The sequence below is a fragment of the Hyalella azteca genome, unplaced genomic scaffold, assembly GCF_000764305.2.
Source record: "Hyalella azteca isolate HAZT.00-mixed unplaced genomic scaffold, Hazt_2.0.2 contig7624, whole genome shotgun sequence".
Classification (NCBI taxonomy): Eukaryota; Metazoa; Arthropoda; class Malacostraca; order Amphipoda; family Hyalellidae; genus Hyalella; species Hyalella azteca.
Genome location: NW_025937745.1, coordinates 316,413 through 337,397, shown reverse-complemented (window position 1 = coordinate 337,397; position 20,985 = coordinate 316,413). Strand labels below are relative to the sequence as shown.

The 20,985-nt window shown below is 40.0% G+C and overlaps 2 protein-coding genes across 8 annotated transcripts; one reads left to right on the top strand and one right to left on the bottom strand.

Moving 5' to 3' along the window:
• Window positions 1-4,903: 4,903 nt before the first annotated feature.
• On the top strand, window positions 4,904-5,663 carry LOC108666512 (annexin A7-like). The gene is made up of 2 exons (XM_018153397.1): window positions 4,904-4,967; window positions 5,209-5,663. Exons 1-2 carry the CDS (start codon window positions 4,904-4,906, stop codon window positions 5,661-5,663), a joined length of 519 nt encoding a protein of 172 aa, XP_018008886.1.
• Window positions 5,664-11,883: 6,220 nt separating this feature from the next.
• Window positions 11,884-20,421, bottom strand: LOC108666522. 7 transcript variants are annotated; one of them, XR_007156813.1, is made up of 5 exons: window positions 18,951-19,332; window positions 16,545-18,363; window positions 15,930-16,150; window positions 14,409-15,508; window positions 11,884-14,242 (listed from the first exon to the last, which is right to left on the bottom strand). XR_007156813.1 is itself a non-coding variant. In XM_047881318.1 (4 exons), the coding sequence occupies exons 2-4, from the start codon at window positions 18,280-18,282 to the stop codon at window positions 15,350-15,352; spliced, it is 2,118 nt and encodes a 705-aa protein (XP_047737274.1). In that variant the 5' UTR covers window positions 18,283-18,363; window positions 20,309-20,421; the 3' UTR covers window positions 11,884-15,349. The 7 variants fall into 7 exon arrangements, 2 of the variants coding, with proteins under 2 accessions (XP_047737274.1, XP_047737273.1); XR_007156812.1 differs by having other exon boundaries at window positions 11,884-14,408; window positions 14,442-15,508; XR_007156814.1 differs by having other exon boundaries at window positions 11,884-14,366; window positions 14,462-15,508.
• Window positions 20,422-20,985: the final 564 nt, after the last annotated feature.

The window sequence follows — 20,985 nt, the reverse complement described above, 5'->3', positions numbered from 1 at the left end:
GAAGGATTTTCCTAGAAGAAGTCCTGATGTTAAGCTTCTTTTAGTTTTAGCAGCGAAGAGCCGCGAAACCCACGGTGTTGTGCGATAAGTGAGCCCCAAGATTCGAAAGTTCCGTATACGAAAATCCGCTGCATCGGATACCGTAACCCGAATCCCACTGCATCAAATACCGTAACCCCCATTCAGTTATATCTTATCCCGAATCACGAATCGCGTCATATGAAAATCCGAATATCGAATTCCGTTGTTTCAAATCCTCTGTATCGAAACCCGATGTTACTTTTACAAAATTTTCACAGTTCGCCCCTCTCCCAAAAGTCCGTTTATAATTTTTTGCGTTTATTGGAACCCAAAAAGCTTTAATTATCGAAATTAAAATTTACTTTAAATGACTGAGCGCTCATAATATCCAACGCAATTGGCTAATATCGGGCATTAACTGGTCATTAATTGGTGGACAATGACGCCGGCATTCGCAGCCTAAACTCCTGTCACATGCAGAGACTTTGAATCCATATGATATTATTGAAGCGATGCTATGTTTAACATCATTCGATGCTCTCGCATTCATGCATACTGAATATGTCTGCTAATGCTTGTAATGGTTGCTTATGTTTGTGGTGGTGTTTGATCATGTTTATGGTAATGTTTGATTATGTTTATGGTAGTGTTTGCTTATGTTTATGGTAGTGTTTGGTTATGTTTATGGTAGTGTTTGGTTATATTTATGGTAGTGTTTGGTTATGTGTATGGTAATGTTTTATTGTGTTTATGGTAGTGTTTGGTTATGTTTATGGTAGTGTTTGGTTATGTTTATGGTAGTGTTTGGTTATGTTTATGGCAGTGTTTGCAAATGTTTATGGTAGTGTTTGTTTATGTTTATAACAGTGTTTGCTTATGTTTATGGCGGTGTTTGCATATTTTTGTGGAAGTGTTTGTTTATGTTAATGGCAGTGTTTGCATATGTTTATGGCAGTGTTTGCGCATACTTATGGCAGTGTTTTCATAGGTTTATGGCAGTAATAGCTTATGTTTATGGCAGTGTTTGCATATGTTTATGGCAGTGCTTGCATATGTTTATGGCAGTGTTTGCATATGTTTATGGTAGTGTTTGCACATATTTATGGCAGTGTTTGCATAGGTTTATGGCAATGTTTGCATATGTTTATGGCAGTGTTTGCTTATGTTTATGACAGTGTTTGCATATGTTTATGGCAGTGCTTGCATATGTTTATGGCAGTGCTTGCATATGTTTATGGCAGTGTTTGCATATGTTTATGGCAGTGTTTGCATATGTTTATGGTAGTGTTTGCTTATGTTTATGATAGTGTTTGCTTATGTTTATGGGTTTATGGTAGTGTTTGGTTATGTTTATGGCAGTGTTTGCTAATGTTTCTTGCCGTTACTGCTTGTGTTTGTAACGTGTGCGTACGTTAAAACGTCTTATGTCTGCTTACGCTTGCAATGTTTGCTAATATATACAGTGTACTGATAAAGCTCTTGTCTGTTGTTGTTATTGGTTTTGATGCGGTGTCCGTAGGATTCTGCGTTCCATGTTTCCTAAAACATTAATTTATTTATAAAATTTTTTATTGGCATCTGCAAATTCAAAAGGCAGATCTAATTTCGCATGGCTGAAACGGAATGATGAACACTGAAATCTGAATTTCTTATCGAATTCAACGTTTTTCTCTGGAGCATAATAAACAATAGAAGCCAGAGGCTATCTATTGCTGAAAAAAGGGTGTATGGAATAAAAAATGGTAAAAAAGCGAAAATTCCGTAAAAGTTTATAAAATTGATAAAGGTTTGGGTCGTTGAACGCAGACCAGCGAGCATCCATCTAAAGCCGTCAGCAGCAGCTCCCTTGAGAGTTAAGAGCGGCTGAGAGGTGGCTTATGAGTGGCTTAGGGGTGGCTTATGAGTGGCTTAGATGTGGCTGAGAGGTGGCTTATGAGTGGCTTAGGGGTGGCTTATGAGTGGCTTAGAGGTGGCTGAGAGGTGGCTTATGAGTGGCTTAAATGTGGCTTAGGAGCGGCTTAGGGGTGGTCTACGGGCAGCTTAAGAGTGGCTTATGGGCGCCTTTAGGGCGACTTAAAGGCAACTTATGAATGATTTAAGGGCGGCTCAAAGAAACTTAGCTGTGGCCTGCTTAGGCGTGGCTTTCTCAGGGCAGCTTAGAGGCGACTTAAGGGTGCATTAAGGAGGTTTAGAGGTGACTTAGGACGCCTAATATAGAGGCTTAGGTGTGGCTTGGAGGTGGCTTAGGGGCAACTTAGTGCTGGCTTTTGGGAATTCAGGAGCAGATTGATACTGTCCTAATTTTAGCTTAGTAGTGACTTAGGAGTGCGCGAGAGAAGCTTTTGGCTCGTCAAGTGTGGCTCAAAATTAGCACACATTTAATCGTGTCCACAATTCAGTCATCACCTGCATTCAAAACTAAAAATTTAACCTTACTGGTACTGATTCCTATTCATTCCCACTTCAGACAAATTTTTAATCAAATTCTCCTACATTTTCCTGATTTCCCAATATTGACTTTCAATTCTTCCCACTATTTCCCTACTCCTTCCATTTAACTTTATATGCGGGATAAACCTAAACAACAACAATACCACTTAACTACTATACGGGAGACACTCACTACAACATAAATACTTCGCTTAATTTAGAAAAATAATTCATTAAATTTAGACTCAAAATTTATCAAATTTAGACCAACGATTTCTCTTAACAGGAAACTCACTAATCCTCTTTAATTTCAATCCGATTTCTTCCTCCCTCCTCACATTTTTCCCTTCCCGTTTTGACAATATTTTACTCATATTGTACCTATATTTTCAACGATTTGAGTTTTCACTTTCCCTTACTTTGGGGCATCCTTTTCATCAGCATAGATCGACATTTCCCCTCATTTTGGAAATTCATATTCATCAGTTCAAACTAACGTTTTTCCTCAAATTAAACCAACACATTCATAAATTCGCACCCTTATCTTCCCTTGCATCGGACAATCATTTTCAGCAATTAAACCCGAAAATTTTCCCTCACCATAGACCCTCATTTTCATTTATTCAAAACAGCATTTACCCTCATGTTGCATCCACCTTTTTCCTCACTTTGCAACCTTATCTTCATTTATTCAAAACAACATTTTCCCTCATATTGCACCCACCTTTTCCCTCACTTTAGTCCATCATCTTCATTTCTTCAAAACAACACTTTCCCTCGTCTTGCACACAACCTTTTTCCTCACTTTGGACCCTCATCTTCATTTACCTAAAACAACATTTTCCCTCATCTTGCACCCACCTTTTCCCTCACTTTGAACACTCATCATCATTTACCTATAACAACATTTTCCCTCATCTTGCACCCGCCTTTCCCCTCACTTTATCCTCATTTTCATCAATTCAAGCCCACATTTCCCCGCACCGGACACTCTTCCCCTCCAGCTTTTAGTGCCCCCGGTCTGGTCGTCCGTGTCGCATTTTTCAGACGTCGGCAGTGAAGCGGAAACCTCGACGACCGGGCGACCCAAGTTGTGAATCGTAGTAAAGTTGTCCCGACGATACAAAGTTGTCCGGCAGTCGGAAAGTTGGGAATAAGGCGTAAAGTATTCCGGATGAAAAAAGAATATCAAGACGCAGTAATGTAATCTGGTTGCAAGAAATTTTTGAATCAGGCGTAAGGTTACGTCGTCGCGATAAAGTTGTCCGACTGCCACAAAGTTGTTGATCCGACGTAGAGTTGTCCCGACGCGATAAAGTTGTCCGAAAATGCTGTAAATCCGACGTTAAGTACACCCGTCAAATGTAGCTAATCCCCAAGCATGATACAAATACCATCCAAAACTTCGATGAAATCAACTCAGACTAAATTAAAAATAAACTGTAACTTAAGCAGCTTATAAAATCACAAATGCAAGCCATGTCAACGATTTCGAAGAGTAGGTATCTCGGCAGGGCTTTCTTGCAAATGTTAGTCCACAAGAGAGTTGGCAGCCGATTTTGTCAATAAAGCAGAACGTCATCAACAGGCTCTGTTGATGAACTAACTGTTGATTTAAAGTTGATAACTGTTATTCATTATCTGTTGAATCAATGATAATTACAGTGGGGGGAAATAAATATTCGTACACTTGAAAAATCGTATTTTAATGTATGTAAGTACACAAACTGAACAGGAGAAGTAATTTATATTATGTATTAAAAGTCTGTTGAATCAATGGTAATTACTAAAAGTCTGTTGAATCATCGATAATTAATAAAGTCTTTTGAATAAGTGATAATTATTAAAAGTATATTGAATCAATGATAATTATTAAAAGTCTCTGTTGTTTGTCTGCTTGGAAATTTGTCGATGCATGTCATTAACATCCATCTTACGAATTATAGATTTACTGATAATCAAGTCAGCTGTTAATAACAGTATAATATTACAGGATTTAATGCATATTGTGATAATTTATACAGTATGCTTAGAGTGCCACACGAAGCTCAGACTTAAAGTGCCTCATGAGACTTGGGCTTAGAGTGCCTCATGAGGCCCAGACTTAGAGTGCCTCATGAGGCTCAAGCTTAGAAGGCCCCACGAGGCTCAAGCTTAGAGAGTCTCACTAGGTTCCGGCTTAGTGTGCCTCACGAGGCCCGGAGAGGATATTCAGCCTCTCGAGGTTCAGAGAGGCTATTCAGCCTCTCGAGGCTCAGAGAGGATATTCAGCCACTCGAGGCTCAGAGAGGCTATTCAGCCTCTCGAGGTTCAGAGAGGCTATTCAGCCTCTCGAGGCTCAGAGAGGCTATTCAGCCTCTCGAGGCTCAGAGAGGATATTCAGCCACTCGAGGCTGGCACGTTGAGTGGCCTCTTAAAACTTCCCCACGCCTCCTGACGGCAGAGTGTCCTGATGTTGCTGCACCACAACTTAATCCCCTTTGTCCCCCGGCAGGGGGAAGGGGCTTCTTACGAGGGTAAGGGGATCTGAGGGTTCCCTAAGAGGGGAAGACTACGCAAAAAGGGAAAATCTCCCCCGCTGGGAAGGGGGGCTGCTCCAAAATTTGAAAGGGCTCCAAATTTGGAGACTTTTCGATTGGCCCTCTAATGAGGGAGAGCTCCCTAATGAGGGAGAGCCTCCTAATGAGGAAGAGCTCCCTAAAGAGGGAGAGCCTCCTAATGAAGGATAGCCTCCTAATAAGGGAGAGCTCCCTAAAGAGGGAGAGCCTCCTAATGAGGGAGAGCCTCCTAATAAGGGAGAGCTCCCTAATGAGGGAGAGCTCCCTAATGAGGGAGGGCTCCCTAATGAGGGAGAGCCTCCCAATGATGGAGAGCTCCCTAATGAGGGAGAGCCCCCTAATGAGGGAGAGCTCCCTAATGAGGGAGAGCCTCCTAATGAGGAAAAACTCCCTAATGAGGGAGAGCTCCCTAATGAGGGAGAGCTCCCTAATGAGGGAGAGCCCCCTAATGAGGGAGAGCTCCCTAATGAGGGAGAGCCTCCTAATGAGGAAAAACTCCCTAATGAGGGAGAGCTCCCTAATGAGGGAGAGCTCCCTAATGAGGGAGAGCTCCCTAATGAGGGAGAGCTCCCTAATGAGGGAGAGCTCCCTAATGAGGATGGGCTCCCTAATGAGGGAGAGATCCCTAATGAAGGAGATGGCTCCCTGGAATAAGGACTATTCTTCCCCAAATTCTTCCACGTCTTTTCGCCTTCTTTTGAGGAGCACTTTTGCACTCTTCTTCCTCATCCTCTCTCCTCACGGGGCTCCCTCTCCTCCCCCTCTTTCTTTCCTCCTACTCTCCTTCCCATCTTCTACATCTCCCCCTCTACAACTCCTCCCCTCATCTCTCGTCCCCCCCTTTCCACCACATTCTCCTTTCCCTCTTCGCCATCTCTTCAATGTCTCCCCTGCTTCAATTCCTCACTTCTTCCTTCCTTCCCTTCTTCCCTCTTTTTCCCCTCCTCTCCTTCCCCATTTCCTCCTCTTCCTCTCCCTCTCTTCCCCTTCTCTTCTTCCCACTCTTCCCCTCCTCAGCGGCAGACGGCAACATTGAAATTCACTTCCCAGCGACTTCTTCCAGCGTTTGAGGCACCGCAATATATTGCATTGCAAAATATTTCGCATTAGAAAATATTTTTAATTGGAAATATTTTGCGTTGGAAAATATTTTTCATTGGAAAATATTTTGCGTTGGAAAGGGTTTCGAATTGGAAAATATTTTGCGTTTGAAAGGGTTTTGAATTGGAAATATTTTGCGTTGAAAAGGGTTTTGAATTGGAAAATATTTTGCGTTGGAAAGGGTTTTAAATTGGAAAATATTTTGCGTTGGAAAGGGTTTCGAATTGGAAAATATTTTGCGTTTGAAAGGGTTTTGAATTGGAAATATTTTGCGTTGGAAAGGGTTTTGAATTGGAAAATATTTTGCGTTGGAAAGGGTTTTAAATTGGAAAATATTTTGCGTTGAAAAGGGTTTTGAATTGGAAAATATTTTTAGCTCTAGGAGGTCCGGGAGCTCTAGGAGGTCCGGGAGCTCTAGGAGGTCCGGGAGCTCTAGGAGGTCCGGGAGCTCTAGGAGGTCCGGGAGCTCAATGAGGTCCGGGAGCTCTAGAAGGCCCAGGGGCTCTAGGAGGCCCAGGAACTCTAGGTGGTCCGAGAGCTATAGGAGGCCCAGGAGCTCTAAGAGGCCCGGGAGCTCTATGAGGTCCGGGAGCTCTAGGAGGCCCGGGAGCTCTAGGAGGCCCGGGAGCTCTAGGAGGCCCGGGAGCTCGAGGAGGCCCGGGAGCTCTAGGAGGCCCAGGAGCTCTAGGAGGTCCGGGTGCTCTAGGAGGTCCGGGTGCTCTAGAAGTCTCATTCCTCTAGAAGGCCCTCAGCTCTATGAGTCTTGCGGCTTTGTATTCGGAAGCATTATTGTGACGCGCGTCAGCCTACAATGAGAAATGCATTCTCTGCTTCCCTTAATTAAAATATAAATAGTCACAAAATGGCACTCACTGCATAATTTTTAGATAAATTTAATTGTTTCGGTATAAAACTTACTTCAAATTAACCGGCTCGGAAATTGACGCACACAAGAGCGGCGTTATCAGAGCGACACCTCACACAACCTGCCTTCACGAGCGCTCCCACGCAACTAACGCGAGATTGCCAGAGATCCTGAATGCCCGGCCGGCGGCTGACTGAGACTGCCAGAGATCATGACTGCCCGGCCGGCGACTGACGGAGAATGTCAAGGAACATGACTGTCCGGCCGGCGACTCGTGTGAGACTGCCAGAGATCATGACTGCCCGGCCGGCGACTGACGGAGAATGTCAGAGATCACGACTGCCCGGCCGGCGACTGACTGAGACTGCCAGAGATCACGACGCCCGACCAGCGACTGACTGAGACTGCCAGAGATCACGACTGCCAGTAAGCGACTGTCCTGTCATCCCTGCTTTTATTCGCCCAATCGCCGTCCCCGACCGTCCATCAGACGCCGGGCTGCCGCTTATCGCTCGACCAGCGAAGGCTGGTCAGGATTTTCTGTCGCATATACTTTAAGCCTCAGGCCTACACAGCAGCTGCAACATCAGGTGCAGCGAGTGCAGCTGCACCTGTACAGTAGCTACAGATGTAGCTGTACAGTAGCTACATCTGCACTTGTACAGTAGCCACAGCTGTAGCTGTACAGTAGTTACATCTGCATTTGTACAGTAGCCACAGCTGTAGCTGTGCAGTAGCTACATCTGCACTTGTACAGTAGCTACAGCTGTAGCTGTACAGTAGCTACATCTGCAATTAAACAGTAGCTACAGCTGCACTTGTAGAGTAGCTACAGCTGCACCTGTACAGTAGCTACAGCTGCACTTGTAGAGTAGCTACAGCTGCACTTGTAGAGTAGCTACAGCTGCACCTGTACAGTAGCTACAGCTGCACCTGTACAGTAGCTACAGCTGCACCTGTACAGTAGCTACAGCTGCACCTGGACAGTAGCTACAGCTGCACCTGCACAGTAGCTACAGCTGTAACGAATTACAGCTGTAAAGTGTCCGTATATTAGAACTAAAAAAGGCTCTAGTGCCATCAATGTCATCAAGCAAAAACATTTTCGGCCTTAACTAAAAGAATTTCATGACTTGAACATTCTGCTTATATAATGTTGATCAAAACATCTGATGTAATCTATTCTTAAAATTTAGTAGATTAAATAATGAATACTCTTTTTAATAGGGCCTGGGTGTGTAATTTTGTTTAATTCTATTCGTTTGATTATGTTCTTTGTTTACTTGTTTAGAATAGCAGTTAATTTGTATAGAATATTTGTATATTTTTCTATAATATTTGTCCTGAATATTGTATAATTGTATAAATATTTTTATGTTTGTCTAAAATATTTGTATAAATGTCTAGAATATTTGTATAAAAAATTTGTATTTGTGCCTAAAATATTTGTATATTTGTCTAGAATACGTGTATAAAAAATTTGTATTTTTGTCTTAAATATTTGTATATTTGTCTAGAATATTTGTATGTTTTTCTAAAATATTTGTATACTTGTCTAAAATATTTGCATATTTTTCTAAAATGTCTGTATATTTGTCTAAAATATATGTATATTTGTCTAGAATATTTGTATGTTTGTCTAAAATATTCGCATATTTGTCTAAAATGTCTGTATATTTGTATGAAATATTTGTATATTTGCCTAAAATATTCGTATTTTGTCTAAAATATTTGTATATATGTCTGGAATATTTGCATATTTGTCTGAAATATTTGTATATTTATTTAGAATATTTGTATATTTGTTATATATTGGTATATTTATCTAGAACATTTGTATATTTGTTTAAAATATTTGTATAATTGTCTAGAAAATTCTTGTATACATGTTCATACTGTTTGTTTACATTATTTGGTGGCGACAGCGTGGGCGGCTGCATGGAACAACGGCGGCGACCTCTTGGCGTGCCTCCAGGACGCTGCCTGACCTGCTGACCTAAAACAGCTGCAGTACAGCTGCTGGGACGGCAGATGTACTGCAGCTGCAGCTTACTTATTTACAGCCGCTGCTACAACATTTCTTACTTATTTAATGCAGTTGCTACAATGACGCTTACTGATGTACTGCAGCTGATACAATAACGTTTACTTATTTAATGCAGCTGCTACAATAACGTTTACTTATTTAATGCAGCTGCTACAATAACGTTTACTTATTTACTACCTTTGCTACAATAATGCTTACTTATTTAATGCAGCTGCTACAATAACGCTTACTTATTTACTGCAGCTGCTACAATAACGTTCACTTATTTACTACCTTTGCTACAATAATGCTTACTTATTTACTGCAGCTGCTACAATAACGCTTACTTATTTACTGCAGCTGCTACAATAANCTATAATGTACCTGTCTCTTATACACATGAAGATGTGTATAAGAGACAGCTTATTTAGTGCTGCTGCTACAATAACGCTAACTTATTGACTGCAGCTGCTACAATAACGCTTACTTATTTACTGCAGCTGCTACAATAAGGCTTACTTTTTTCACCTGCTCAGATGATGCCGTTTTATTTAATTTCTGCGCAAGTGTAAATAAAAGAAGTTAATTAAATCTGAGAACCTTTATTTATCGCCAAACGAAGTGGGTGAAAGTGGCCAGTTAGAGACCAGATAACAGTAGTAGTGGTGTGCACTGCAGGGAAAATTGGCTGTTATCAGTAAAAGAACATGATTTAAGGAGGGAATATAACAATATTTAATTCAAAGGAATAAGTTACTGTGACGCAAGTTATATGTCTCTCTCTTTCCATCCTCACCAAATAATTGCCGATTGCAGAATAAAATAATCTAGTGGCATGTAACAAATGAAGAAGCAAGCTGAGGTCAAGTTGCGCGATACGGAGGTTGGGTGGATTCTTATCTGGATAATGGAGATAAGAAGTTAGAACCAATCTTCAAAATAAATTCAAAATGTAACTCAGTTTGTTTTAGTTTGTTTAGACCAAATAAATTGCGAACAACAATAATTGCAAAATGACCCAATTAACTAACCTATTTGTTTCCGTTGAGGAATTCTAGACAAGTTTTCTCCTGTAGAGACGCGAACTATGAGAATAAAAATAGAGTAAACAGTAATAGAAGTGTTCGCTCGTACTTAAATTGAGTTAAGCGCATGCAAGCATGCAAGTCAATTCACAGCACTAAAGCCACTTAAAACTAGGGTTTTTACTCGGAAGCTCAAATGAGCCACTAACCCAACGGGTTTCAACATCTGACGTGAAGCCAGTTAAGTAAGATCTTAAACGAGCGAACACAGAAGTCCTAACATGCATTTACATCTAACAAAACAAAATGAAAACATACTCGCAGATATTCCAAGACTTTCCGGAAATTTTTTCGCATATTCTGGACGATTTAATTTCAACGATTTTTCAAGTTCGTCGTATAATTTAAATGATTTACGGTAGCTTTTTTAACCCTCTGCTGCCTGAATGAGTAACCGGAGCAATATTGTCACAAGCCTACTTCCCAAAAAGGATACGTTCTAGTGAGCGCAAAATGACTTGCACTGATGGTTGCCGCCACGTACGACAACTTTAAAATGTTCTCTGTTGCGTACAAACGACCTCAGGTTGCTACACTCAAAAGTTTACGAATAATATAGTTGATAGTTATGTTCCTGGAGAGTGACATACGGTGGTAGAGGGTTAAGACGACGTCTCAACTTTTTTTCCGTCAAACAGAATTTTACGTCAATGAAAAGAACGATCTTATCGTGGACGTACACTCAGAGAATTTGAAGAGACTTTGTATAAATTGTAATGCAATATTTGTGGTAATCTTGACCCAGTTATTATTGCTAAGCTTAACAAGTGTGTCACTATTTGGGCAATTTGACCATCAATTTTAGAGTTTACGGGACGTGTTGACATCTCGCCGGCTGTTGGAAACAGTGGGAAAAATACCCGTACGGAAATTCAAGTGCAGTTATACAAAATTTAATAGTATTTCAAATCACATTCAAATCAATAACAATGATAAATCCAATTTAATTCACCTATTCAAGTCAACAATAATAATAAAAATAATAATAATAATAATAATAATATTAATAATAATAATAATAATAATTATAATAATAATAAGAATAATAATAATAAATCGTGTTCAGGTAATTTATCACAATAATAATAACAATAAATCATATTCAAGTCAATGACGGTGAAAATACATGCCCGCTTTTGGCTCGCCTTTAATTTCTGAAAATGTAGTTGGAAAAAGAAATTTGAAGTAAAATGAAATTAGCTACGGTCGATTAATGGACGATGGTCGATTTAGCTGACGTCAGCATCGAGCAACACGACCACCTCCAGCGGTCGCCGATTAATTGCATTCTTTTTAAACTGCAAAAAGTTTGCCTTTTACAATTCAAGTTTGAAGGCCTGATCGAGACGTTGCTATTAAAAACTAAGTTAAAAATTATCGTTATATTTTAATCAATAAAAATTTTGGTATTACTCGAAAAATTTTTTGAAGAATAGCATAGAATATACAGAATAGAGGAATAAAAATTCTGGTTATTCCATGTTTAATTGGTTCCTGGATATTAGTTGAGTGCTTGTTGATTCATAAAATAATATATTATGTGTTAGTGTTGTGTTGTTAGGCAGAAGTTCTTCAGTTATGCAGGTCTAATTGGAGACCAGAGTATGCCTTTTATTAACAATTTTCTTATTTTTTTCAATAGGCCGAACGAAATTTCTTGCGAGTGCTTGGAGATCAAAAAGCAGATTACCAAATGACATTTTACTGAAATACGACGTTTAGAATATTCAATATTCATCATCAAGCAGGTGAAGAGTTATTACAACGCTTAAAATTGAAATTTGGAAATTATATAAGTATATACAACAAGTATCTCAGATACGGATCAAAATCGAATACATGTTATATATATTCACATATATTATTAATACATATGAGCATTAATGAGCCTATTTATATAATAGTTCACTTATGCCGTAGCTTACTGGCAGTATGAATTTCTATCGGGATGAAAGTAACCACAATATCTCTGGCTATATTTAGCGGAGATTTACTCACTATTCCGCTCGAGATTTAAAAGAAGATATTTTTCAGTCAATTATAATTATTTGTCCAATTAATCCAATCGAAATCTATAAGATTTTGCCTCCGTCCACGGTATACGTATGTTGGGTTATATATATATTATGACACACTATCTGTTATAATATGGTACATATATATTATGATATATTATCCTGAGCTAGTGTGGTTAATTCAGTTAAGTTAGACATAAGATTTGACTGTGTTTTGAAAATGAATTTTGCTCTGAAATTCGTGAGTCCAGGAAGCTTCCTTCATGATGAATCAAAGTGATTTTATATTGTTATTTCAACAATTTTACTGCTAAATAATATTTTATCAATTCTGCTTATATTTAATTACTACATAGATTACGACACATATATTGGACCTTCCAACAGTCGACCACAATTTTATCGCCGTTAAAAGATGTCCCCAATTATGTAAGATAATTAAGGATTAATAGTAATCTTACCGGCCATTCAAAAGCCCTGGATTTGTCTACCCTAATTTAAAAATATGTTCGAGGCTCGAGCGCTCGTTAGCGCCTGCCACTTAGCAGGGCAATTTACGATGACCAGCTTCCTTAGAGGGGAATTACTGCACCAAAAATTATACGGGAGCCATTAGGCCTGTGGCCGCAGCTGCCTCATGAGGCCATGTTGACGATGAGGAGGACTACGTTGACGGTAAGGAGGCCCACGTTGCCACTAAGGAGGCCTATGTTGACGGTAAGTAGGCCCACGTTGCCACCTAGAAGGCCTAAGTTAAGGGTAAGGAGGCCTACGTTGCCACTAAGGAGGCCTATGTTGACGGTAAAGAGGCCAAAGTTGCCACCTTGAAGGCCTATGTTAAGGGCAAGGAGGCCTGCGCTGCCACTAAGGAGGCCTATGTTGACGGTAAAGAGGCCAACGTTGCCACCTAGAAGGCCTATGTTAAGGCTAAGGAGGCTTTTGTTGACTATGAGAAGGCCTAAGCTGCACACGCTGATTGTTTCCTTGGAAATTGTGTTCCCCATTTATCATGTGCAATGCATGCTATCGCCAAATGGCCTGCAATGACAATCCTATGATATCGGGCTGATAAGCTTGTCACAAGCAGCTCTAATTCAAAGATAAGATAGGATAAAAATTCCGAGATAATAAGCGGCTATAACGATTAATGAATTATTCGAATGTATGTAGTAAAAAGAAAAGGAGTCGTGCACTTATTAATCATTTATATTTCATAATGTAACAAAATATGTATATGCAAAATTCATATTGTGTGATAACTATCGAAAATATAATTTGTTTGAAAACATCAATTATTGCGTACAAATAAGCTAATGGTAAAATTATGTTCCTAATTAGAGAAAGGTACTTAGAGGTTATGATTTAGTTAATCAAGATAATAATTACAACCTCAGGTAAACATATATAATCGAATTAAATTACATTTACGACTGTAATAATATAATTTGTTGTCACCGTGAAACCAATTAAAATTCGCAATTTTTATTTATATTCTATGTTAAATTAAAACTACTGACGGAATAGTAGCAGAGCCGAAATTATTCGTAATCAAATTTATTAGTTAAAATAATAATCATGGGCGGCACATCAGCGGCCATCGATTCCTATATAGCCTAAGAATTTCTCGAGAATTTCAGTGTGTATTTTAATGAACGGTTTTGAACCTTGGTATCACTTTATACTTTCCCGAGTCCTTCACTTTAAACTACCACCTCTCGCTTCACCACTCAATTTCACATTAATTATATAACTTGCTTCACCGTTCCCAAAAACCACTAACTTCACCACTTATATGCGGAAGCTCACTTCACCAAAAACATTAATATTCACATCGCAACTCATTTTACCCCTCATTTTACCTACCATTTTATCACTAACTTAATTAATCATCCATCAAACACCACTTTTCCAATACTTTCAGCACACAATTTAATAACTAATTTATCATTCACCTTAATTACTACTAACTTGATCACTAGCTTTAATACTCAGGGTATCGCCAACTTACTTAGTTGGTGATACCTTGACACTACCGTTCCCTTCACTTACTCTACCACCTCTTTCATGTACTCCACCACCTCCATCACTCACTCTATCACCTCTTTCATGTACTCCACCACCTCCATCACTTACTCTACCACCTCTTTCATGTACTCCACCACCTCCATCACTCACTTTATCACCCCTTTACTTACTCTACCGCCTCTTTCATGTACTCCACCACCTCCATCACTCACTTTATCACCCCTTCACTTACTCTACCGCCTCTTTCATGTACTCCACCACCTCCATCACTTACTTTATCACCTATTGCATGTACTCCATCACTCACTTTATCACCCCTTCACTTACTCTACCACCTCTTTCATGTACTCCACCACCTCCATCACTTACTCTACCACCTCTTTCATGTACTCCACCACCTCCATCACTCACTCTATCACCCCCTTCACTTACTCTACCGCCCCCTTCTTCTCTAACTACTGCCCCCTTCTTCGTACTATTTTCCTCCGGCTCTATCACTGGTGATGAAGGCAATGGTGATGTTACACCTGGGACTCTCATTCTACACCTCACTCTATACCACACCCTACATCACATCCGACGTCACGCTTTGAAAGAGGAGGGTGATGTTGCGGTAGAGGCTCTCAATCTATACCACACTCTGCATTACACTCATCACACTACAGAAGGCGATGGTAATGTTACGGTCGAGGCTCTCACTCTTCACCACACTCTGCATCACACTCTACACTTCAGAAGGCGATGGTCATGTTGCGCTTAGGACTCTCAGTCTACACCACACTCTACATCACACTCGTTACACTTCAGAAGGCGATGGTCATGTTGCGCTTAGGACTCTCAGTCTACACCACACTCTACATCGCACTCGTTACACTTTAGAAGGTGATGGTCATGTTACGCTTAGGACTCTCACTCTACACCACACTCTACACCACACTCGTCACACTTCAGAAGGCGATGGTGATGTTGCGGTCGAGGCCTTCACTCTACACCACACTTTACACCACACTTTACACCACACTTTACACCACACTCATTACACTTCTGAAGGCGATGGTGATGTTGCGGTCGAGGCTCACACTCTACACCACACTTTTCACCACACTCTACACCACACTCTACACCACACTCGTCACACTTCAGAAGGCGATGGTGATGTTGCGGTCGAGGCTCTCACTCTACACCACACTTCACACCACACTCTACATCACACTCATCACACTTCAGAAGGCGATGGTCATGTGGCGCTTAGGACTCTTAAGGACGGTTGGGTTGAAGTAGAAGGCTTTGTCCAGGCCGTTGTTGACGCGCTCAACCACCGCGTGGCGGTGGCTGGCTAGAGGGTTGTCCTTTGAGATCTCCTGCTGCATCCACTTCGATACCTTCATATATAATGAAATAATATTATAAAATATGATGTAATATAATATGATATATGTAATATTAATATAATATAAATTAGTTTGTGTCAAGGTGGAAGTTAGGTATCAACACGTTGTCACGGGAGCCGAGGCATCAACATATGAGACATTACTTTGGCCTGGAGGTTGTACTCCTACCAGTTGAGTATAACAACTGAAGAAATAGCTATGAATAACTACTTCAAATAACATAAAAAGATAACTATTATCCCTCGAACTGATGAACCTTATCCCTCACCCGGAATACGAGCCACTCGCGGTCCTTATGATATTCAACCGACAACATCTAAGTAAAACAACTGAAGACAAGAACTAAGTACATGAACTAAGTATAAGAACTAAGTACAAGAACTAAGTATAAGAACTAAGTACAAGAACTAACCCGTCTAACGAGCCCCTCGATGTCCTCATGGTATGCGTGCTTGGCGAAGACCTGGCAGATGGCCTGCACCAGCAACGACCCTTTGCGGGGATGGCGGTATGCAACACCCCCAGAGTTGGTCGAGAAGATCGAGTACATGTCAGAGTAGTCGGGGCTCGGGGCGTCACAGCCGTCTGTGTCTTGCGCTTCGGCGTCAGGCATGAGCTCGCTGTCGTTCTCGTCTGGGTAGGGGAGCGTGAAGTGCAGGGTATGAGAGGAAATGAGTAACATGAGGAAATGGGAATTTGGGGAGGGGAAGCAATTGTGAATACACGGGGAATTAAGAAATGCTGAATGTGAGGACGCGAAGAATGTAAGGGCACGTGGATAAGAGGAGGAAGAGAATATGAAGAAGGTGGGATATGAGGAAGAGGGGAATATGAGGACATCATATTCTGTATTTCATGGACAAAGCACATGATTTTTACTTACTACGCAATAGAATTCATATTTTATTATAATTTCTCAACAATTTTCTTTGGACTTCCACTTTCCCAAAAAGGACCTTGAAGAAGTTCAAATGGTTCACATTAGTCACAATCAACAAATAACTGTTCTCAATGATGCTTCACTCACCGAAAGGGAAAACAGTGTGCTCATGTCTGTGTTCGTAAGAGACCAGATTGGGCGAGCTCAAGTAGTCTAGAGAATAATTTCTGCGACGCTGCAGGGGCGTAGCAGGATAGTACGCAGGACTGGCAGGAAACTCAGGACTCTCTGATAGTGCAGGACTGGTGGAGAGACCAGGGGTACGTTCAGGTGAAAGTTCCCTGATCGTTGGTACTTTGTACTGGTGGGAATGGTGTTCTTCTGGGTCCTGGTGTTCCTTGTGGGTAATGAGTTCACCCGGAATTTGGGGTTCTTTCTGAACTGCAAGCAAGGTTCCCGAGTGCTCAGCGAACATTGCCGAGAACTCCTTCCTCAGCTGCTCTGCCATTTTATACACAGCCGCATTTATTTTAAGTTCAATGAACTCTTCGGTGGCACTCGGCGATAAGTACGACACGCCGGTTTTCGTACGAACTTGGTTTACTGACTTGCTCTGAGGTCGGCAGAACTGGAGGATGAATATTTTTGGCTTGTTGCGAAGGTGTTGACAGTTGGTGTTGTTAAGCATAGAGTAAACATCCATTAAATCCACGAATTCTCCATCAGAACACACAAACGTCTTATCATGCACGCCATGACTCATCAAAATAAAAATGCAAGAGTCATAAGCCCTGTGGTCAAGCTTACTGAACGCTTCCAAGTCTTCCATAAGTTTCTTCTTAGTAATATGGCCGGTTTCGCAATACTTTTGGCTTTTGCGATAACCCATTTGCTGGAAAAGATCTAGCAGGTTCGCATAGTCCACTTTGGAACCTTGTCTCAGACTGTACTTGTTGTCGTCGAATTCTTCGATGTTCTTCATGAAGATCAACCCTCTTGGTTTGGACTCGTTTTTATAGGCCCCGTCTGCAGGACCATGAACTCTCTCGTAGGTGACGGTGAAATTCTTCTGCTCGGGTGCACTCGTCCGACGTGTTGCAGATGATCGGCGGAACTGGTCGTTCAATCCGCGGTTGAAACTCTGATGTGGGAGGGAAGCTTTCCGATTTTTATACGTTGCGGAACCTGTATATTCGAGAGACTGTTGATAGGCAATGGTTTCAGTTCCGTTGAAATTGGTGCAACCAACGGAGCTTCGTCTCTTATGCATTTTTAGGGACTCCGACGAAGTGGTCTTTACGAGACCGTTGGTGGGGCGCATCTCTGCAGACGATGGGTTCAGTCGTCGGGTGGATACTTCAGCGGATTTCTGCTGAGAATTTCTAATGGGTATTGCTGCTGAAGCAAGCTCCGTAGCATCTGATAACTGTGAGTTGGATGAATTCTGACTTTCGACGGATGTTTGCGGGCTTGCAGATTTTTTACCGTTTGGTGGCCTTGCCAGGTGAATTTTTTTCTGGTCACCCATGTGCTCTTCTCCAATTGGAATCTTTTCAGATTGTCCTAATGGCTTACCTGCTGAATTCTGACAATCGACTGATGTCTGCGGGCTGACTGATTTTCTACCGTTTGATGACATCATTAGTCGGAGTTTCCTTTGACCATTTGTGTTATCTTCTTGAACAGCAGCGACCTGTTGAGATTGTCTAACAGGCAGAGCTTCTGTTTTCTGCTCAGGATTTGACAATTGTCTTTTGAATGACTCCATCGACCGTCTATCTACCGACGACTGAGGGCTTACTGAAGCTTTCCCATTAGACGGCACCTTGACGAGAGTTTTTTTATTCAGTTCCCCAGAGATAGTTTGTCCTGGAATGTTTTGCATCTTGTCGCCGCTTGTTACGTAGAACTTCGATTTAGTTAACGAAGCGAACGACACGCTTTTCCCCTTAAGAGATCCTCTTTTCTGGAAAAAGAGCTTGTAGGTAATATTTTATGGTGACTTCGTGATGCCCGATTAGAAATTTAAAATAGTTATTCGAAATTTGTTTTCGTTTGTTTAGTGAAATTTAATCCTATTTTCCATTGTGACATGTCCGTGATCTTACTTGTGTTTCTGTTCTGTTCCTACTTGTGTTTGTGTGTGTGATAGATATAGAGCACGCAACATAATCAAATCCTTTTTATTAATGTTATTTTTTAATAATTTTATTCCATTTACTTGTGAAAAATGGAAAAAAATTGCTCTAAAACAAGTAATCATAGAAGAATTTTTTTAAAGAATACACGCTGGCTAATAAATCTGGGTGCATGACCTTTAAATTTACTTGTATGATTCATTCATAAACTTATTCGTATGAAATATACATTTACGCACGTGGTTTATACAATTTTTTACACGTGGGTCTTTAGTTATAAATTAATGATTATTGTGAGTTACGTATGTTAACAATTGGGAACGGGAACGTAATTTATTATTATCATCATCAATTATCGCTAACGGTACCATCATTTGTAAGCTAAGGTATCATTTAATTATAGATTATGACTCACCCCCGACATGATGACAAGGTTAGACGATATTTCGTCACACGGAAATGTTGATTAAACTTTCTCTTTCTCAATATTTTTCGTTTCTACTTACGATACATATTTCGTACGATATTTCACTTACACTTCGTGTTCAGAACGTGAGTTTTATATTATTTCCTATACAACACGTATCCCGATCACGTATAGCACTTATATCGGCCCGTGATGCTTCGCACGACAGCGTATCGGAGACACTGAGACTTTCAATAACAGTGATGTAATAAATATCTGTTTCTCGAACGTTATAAGCATAGCTGTTATCAGTTGATGGGTTATCAGTGAAGGCTGTTATCTATGGCAAGTCTAGCTTGCTTTTGGTTAAAGGTTGCGTCATCGATGAGTCAGCGCGCAATGCAATCGCGTAAACGATCTCTATCTTTTAATTACATTAATATTATAACCCTTAAGTAGAACAATAAAGAGTTATCGTATTTAGACGCCTAATTAGAGTTGTTTGAAGTTACGCTTTGATTGCCGTAATTGCCAGAGCATAATTGCACCCATGCGTCTGATACAGATAAGGAAGGTGCGACGTGCTTTATGTGTGGCAGCTCACACCTGTTTTTTTTTACTGTAAATTAGTACGTATATAGTGACAAAAACATGTTTTTCTGGCATATCGCGAGCTCAAGGTTCCACCGATTACAGCAACGATAATTTTATAATTAGTATAACGATGTCGGTGCGTTCATTTTTCTTTGAATAATTACGTCTGTTTCTTTTTATTATACAGTTATTTTCACTATGAAAAGTCCATGGCTTATTTTAAAAGTTTTCTAGATATAGTTACGCACTTCATGTGAACTTAGACTGCGTGGGAACGGGCATGTTTTTTTCGTTAGAAATCTACTGAATTCCACCAACCATTTCACATTGGTATAAGGTTGAATAAACGTTTATCTATGAAATAAACGTTTTATCAACGTAGTTTCAGTGAAATCAACTCATAATCAACGCTGGTTCAACGTAATACGTTTGGAGAAACTAAACAGAAGTGTTTGTAGAACATATATCTAGTGATATTTGTATATAATTTGTATTGTTATTCGAAATAGTAATTCAGATTACTTTATAGCTTGAAAATGAAACCAGTGCTATATTAGTTGATTTTTCACGCTAGGGAAATTATTTTTCGTGAAGTAAATGTACACGTTAAATACAATGATAGTGAGGCCTACACCACGAGCAACTCGATCACTCATTAAATACTCACGATGATAGTGAGGCCTACATCATTAGCTACTCGATCACTCATTAAATACTCACGATGATAGTGAGGCCTTCATCATTAGCAACTCGATGACTCATTAAATACTCACAATGATTATGAGGGATTTCGTTTTACAACTTCAATTCTTGATTGGCCAGCGAACTTTACACAGAAATATTTCTTTACCTTCTGAAACTAACACACATAATCGTATATCGTCATGTACATGGTACAGGGTGTTTCAGAATTAAGTAACCCTTTTAATTTGTTAATAAATAAAAAACTAAGAACGTTATGAAGTTGAAACCTGTTTTATTTAAAAGAAGAACATTTTTATGGTAATATTGTATCCTAGTTTTTAAATATAATATCTTTTAAATGCCCACCACAATTGTTTTGACAAAATAGGCTCTTCTCTATAATTAAACACAAATTTAGCAAGCTATACAGGATAATGACGTAACTATGATACAATATTACCATAAAAATGTTCTTCTTTAAAAAAAAAACAAGTTTCAACTTCATAACGTTCTTAGTTTTTTATTTATTAACAAATTAAAAGGGTTACTTAATTCTGAAACACCCTGTACAACTATAAAATGATAAAGCAGTATATATTCACATTAATTGTCATTGTGCGCATCGCTGAACAACACTGATGACATATCCATGTCGTCAGGCATATTTATAATCTTACGCATGCAGGTGCATGGTTTCGTTCCCATATATAATCTCAGCAAGTAAAGTTGAATTTCGCTGATATCGTGCAGCGAACGATTATTTCCA